We start from the raw sequence: 4,757 nt of genomic DNA, 5'->3' as shown, positions 1-4,757 counted from the left end.
ATGTGTGTGTGTGTGTGTGTTTTTATGGTTTACAGGTAATAAGAGGTAAGTTACAGGAAACACGTTGACTATAAATCATCTTCCACAATACAGTTTGTTTTGCTACTTTTTCTTCGCCCTAATAAAAGGGCTGGGGTTTGGTGAGACTCACCATACACACTGTCTATTAACGAAACTCTAATTGCCATGTTTGGCAAACTTCTGATCGCTCCCATAGTTCTGCCACATCAGTTCATCTGTTAGCACGTCTGAATGGAACCAGTGATTTTGACTGGCTCAGTTAGGATGTTGTTCAAACACAGAATTATATCTGAGTAAACAGAGGGGGGGGGGTCAGGGGACAGATCTGGTGTTTGCTCTGCCAGTCTGGTGTAGGAGGGATGTGATGCTACTGCATCTCGACGGCTTATGATGATTGGTAAGACTTTTCTATTTTAAGATTAATTATTTGGGGGCATTTTCCATCCTGTATTGGACAGTTTTCAAAGTGTGACAGGAAAGACAGGGAGAGAGAGATGAAGGCGTGCAGCAAAGGGTCCAGGATTCACATCCAGGCCACCAGTAAGGCCTCATCCTACAAGGTACAACCAGTCCGTTCTCAGATTTAACAGATTTTTTAATTGAAGGCTAATTTCCAACAGAGATATTGTAGATATTAATAATAATATTACATCCTCTGAGAGCTTCCTGTAGTCAGAACAGAGATGGATAATTAGTCATACTGCCAGAAATAAGACAGGTGGACAAGTGGATACTTTCTATAGCGGGAAACTAAATATAACCTGTCATTACAGTTATATGTAACATAAATGAATCAGAATATGAGCTGTCATTAAATACTTTTAGATTTCTTCGAACCATAACTTGGATTGTATGAGAATTATATATATTTAATTTTCCTTTTTAAACAATGGCTGTTCTTTCCTGACTTCCTCTAATGCAGAACAGATTTTCCCCAAACCTCCCACTCCGGAGGGTTTGTCTCCACTGTGGTCTGGTGTCAACCTCCTACGTTATATAAAAACTGCTTTTGGTGAGCTGTCAGTTCGCATGGTTTCTTGTTGTTGCACAATGGGAGCTGTTTACAGCTTCTTGAAATGTTTTTTTGCGTGTCACCCCGAGAGCACAATCTGGAAGGCCCAGTGCCACAGGGGGTTTCACTGTGACGTTTATGGTTAGAAACATTCGTGAGCCGAGGATTTCAGACTTTCAGAATAAACTTTGTGAGTTCAGGCTTGACACGCGCCACAATGTGCCCATATCGGGTCATTTAACAATACATATGTTAATCACACAACTTGTCCAATCCTGATCTCCAGTCGGCTTTCAATATGGGGTTAGGAATACTAAAAAGGTTTGCTAACCTCACTAATAGACAAGCTACAAAGCAAGGCCAGAGGGTTCTTTTAGATCCAAAACGTTCTCCCTTCCCCATGCTCATAATCATCCGAATCTCCTTTCATTGCATGAATGCATCCATGGGATTCCATTAAACTTCCCTCCACATAAAATAGTCTAAACTTACTCTCTACTCAGAAGCCACAAAAGAAACAGAGAAAAATAATTTTAAAAACCCTGGTGTGAGTATTACTATAAAGCTGTCCAACTATGTGAGTCCACTTAAAGAAGAAAAAAAGACGTTTGAGTGACTGACAGACGAAAGCAATAAAAGTAAGAGTGAACTGACCATTTACAGCATGGGCCTATCAGGGAGGGGATCATTAACCTGTCAGCGTTTCAAACTGAGACACAACTTTATCGAGAACACATCCTCTCATCTCTGTTGCTTTAAATAGAAAGTCTTTAACCCCTTCAACCCCGAGGGCCCCCCAATTATTGACCAGTAATAGTGAGTCTCTGGTAGGCAAGGGAGGTCCCAAAGTGGCCTATTAATCATTTGTTTATAACTTTAGAGTCTATTTTTAAGATGCCGGATTTAGGGAGTTAAAAATAGAACCTCCTGCTTGCGACTTACGTCTGTCGTCATCAGTCATCCTGTCTTGACGCGTGGGTCCTCGGGGAGAGACCGAGGTGACCCTGGGGTTATGACGGATCAAAGGTTATTGGGTATATTATCCAATCACCACGGGAGGCCACGTCACTGTTTACCCCCCCTTACAGTGTTTATTTACGAAATCTGCCTTTAAAAAAGGGAGAAAGAAAAAAGTTGTAATCTCTGAATGTTTCTCATGCGAATATATTACAGTTTGGTGATGTTCTCACGAACCCGAACGTTTATATTTTATTTCTGAAACGATTATGGGCGATATGCGAGGAACTAATGGTCTGAAACTGAACACACAACATGGCTCCTTAGGCAAGCTACAGTAAATGCCACAAATAAGTGTCTTCAAATGTTAAGATTGGCAGTGCTGCGCTATAACATGTCAAGAGATCAAATCGTCAATCTTGTCAAATATTGTCATATGATAAAATGAAATAGGCCTACAGGTTATAAGATTGCATTGGCTCATAAAACATTACTTACGTCCATTTTCCCAATAAACGATAGACTCGGTGCCAACAATATTTGCAGGGGATGTGGGATATGCCCGGGCCAAGGCCGTTTTGCGAGGAGCAGAGAGCCTGCTGGGAAAAATACAGGTAGCCTAGTTCCTGCTGGGCCTCCGGGAAGCTGAAAAGCCACCGGCAAAAAGCTATGAATTATTTTGAGCGCTAAATGCATTTTCTTTGAAGACCATCGGCCATTAGAGCCCTTTTGCTCCCTTTTAAATTGTTTTTATGCTGTGAGTAATCTTAACCTTTGCTTTTGTAGTCATGGAATTCTCTTCCTCTTTTCCTGCTCTCCTCTCTCTGGCACAAAGCGTAGGCTACAGATGGGTTGGACCGGCAGGAAATAAAGTAGGCTATAGGACTACAATTTACAGGTCCTGAGGGGAGGAAGTCCATTTCTTTTCATGCTTATATCTGCAGAGGGAGATTGTCCTCTTTAGACAGTCATTGTATGGCCACGCAATTAGGTTAACATTTATGAAGTTCAAATACAGACGTGCATTTGTTGCCTGAGATGCAAGTATTATTGTTAAATAATGTATTAACTTATGATTCCGTTAAGCAGTCACACGTACCAACACTGTAACGCGGACGTTACACCGTGGCCGGTTGTTACCACCTGACATCCCCGATTGACCGTTCCACACACCGAGTGCACGCACGCTTCATCCGCTGTTATCCCTTTCCCCCTCCCGCGCGTGATTTCCATGGGAACGTCGTCACGCATAAGGAAGCGAAGCGGTTTAGTTGACAGTAAGCTTGTTCACTATGGCTGCGAAGGTAAGCTTACTTTCTGCCAAGAATAATTATTCTTTCTGCAATTAAACATTTGGTAAACAGACCAACACTGCCATCATGCACGGGCATAACACAAAAAAGAAGAACAATTCCTGCCTTATCAACTAGCTGTCCAGAAGACTATCTAGCTAGGTGTTAGCTGGGCTAAGAGGTTGTTGGAGGTTATCATTAGCCACTCGGCAATGACATTGGGGCTTTATAGTAGCTAGGCGCCCTATACTACCTGCAGAAGTCAAAGTCAACAAGCGGTGCAGGAATTCCAAGTGATGCAAACTACTACCTAATGCCAGAACATTATGCAGATTGATGTTTTTCCACCTATGACACTGGCTGTGTCCTATACAGCCGGTTAATAACGTGCCGTTGCTTGGGAACCGACACCAGACAATTATAACCTTGGTTAGCAGTGATGCTACACTGGACAGTATTCCATCCACAGACAATACTAGCGAGCTAACGTCATCTCGCGTTTATCAAGTTAAATAGGCGCGCGAGTTATCAAAACTTCTTAAACTTTAGTATGTGTGCCTAGTGACGTCTCGAGCGACGCTTGATTGACAGGTGGATGGAGAACGTTATGAAGCATCATTCCACAAAATGACAGCGTCAAAAAAATAAATAGAATGAGAATGTTTTTATCTGTAACTATACGGGAAATGACAACGTTGAATATCGCTTTATTCTCCAGGTATTCATAACGAGGAGAGCAGACCCGACTGAGCTGAAAGACATTTTCTTGAAGGTGGGTTCATGAATGTTGTTCTCGTTGAATAAACCACAGATTCATCAGGAATGAAAGTGGTATTTTCCGGAAAACCAATAGCCCTCATTGTGTTGACATGATGTGTGGTGGTTTCAGTACGCAAGCGTTAAGAAGAACGATGAGCACTTCATGTCACCGGAGGACTTCGTGTCACGGTTCCTCCACGCGCAAACCGACGTCCGGTTGTCTGACGAGGCCGTGACTCTTCTAGCGGGGGTGGTGGATCAGAAGAAAGATGGGTGAGTGTTGGTGACCCACCTTCCAAACATTCCTTTGACACATTGGTTTTTTTTGTGTGACAAACCACATGAGCGGGAGGTAATTAAGCTCAGAATTGTTTGAACCATGTCGGCGGTTGTGTAGAAAAACAAATTGGGCTAGTAGAGCACAACATCCCGTTTAATCGTGGAATTAGAAAATGATAATTGCCTGTTTTCTGTCATCTGCCAGCACTACTGGTTCCAATTTAAACCAGTTTTTTTTAGTCTATTAATCTTACACAAAGTTATCCTATACAGACATGTAGGCCTTTATATAGCTTAGCTTTATAGATTGCTTTCTAGCAAGTCAGAAAGAACAGTCAACATTAGTCTATTATAGCACAAGTTTATTTTACAATTTGTAACAATTAAAGGTATGTTACAATTTTTAGCTCCTCTCAACAGTTTTCTAGCGGCCTATC

The 4,757-nt window shown here is 42.0% G+C and overlaps 1 protein-coding gene across 3 annotated transcripts in view; it reads left to right on the top strand.

The window, feature by feature from the left end:
- The first annotated feature begins 2,633 nt into the window (after positions 1-2,633).
- The window catches only part of slc25a13 (solute carrier family 25 member 13), a 42,327-nt gene continuing 40,203 nt past the window's right edge, over positions 2,634-4,757 (top strand). For 2 of the 3 annotated variants that reach the window (XM_084696967.1, XM_084696966.1), the window contains exons 1-3: positions 3,193-3,294; positions 4,001-4,054; positions 4,172-4,314. In XM_084696967.1, the coding sequence (XP_084553093.1) occupies positions 3,283-3,294; positions 4,001-4,054; positions 4,172-4,314 (209 nt within the window). In that variant the 5' untranslated portion in view covers positions 3,193-3,282. Of the gene's footprint in view, positions 2,748-3,192; positions 3,295-4,000; positions 4,055-4,171; positions 4,315-4,757 lie in introns of those variants that run through there. The other variant, XM_084696968.1, reaches the window with a different exon arrangement.

This window comes from Hypomesus nipponensis, chromosome 4 (assembly GCF_054491055.1).
Source record: "Hypomesus nipponensis isolate SF chromosome 4, ASM5449105v1, whole genome shotgun sequence".
NCBI lineage: Eukaryota > Metazoa > Chordata > Actinopteri > Osmeriformes > Osmeridae > Hypomesus > Hypomesus nipponensis.
The sequence above is the reverse complement of the archived record's forward strand: the minus strand, read 5'-3'. Positions and strand labels throughout refer to the sequence as shown.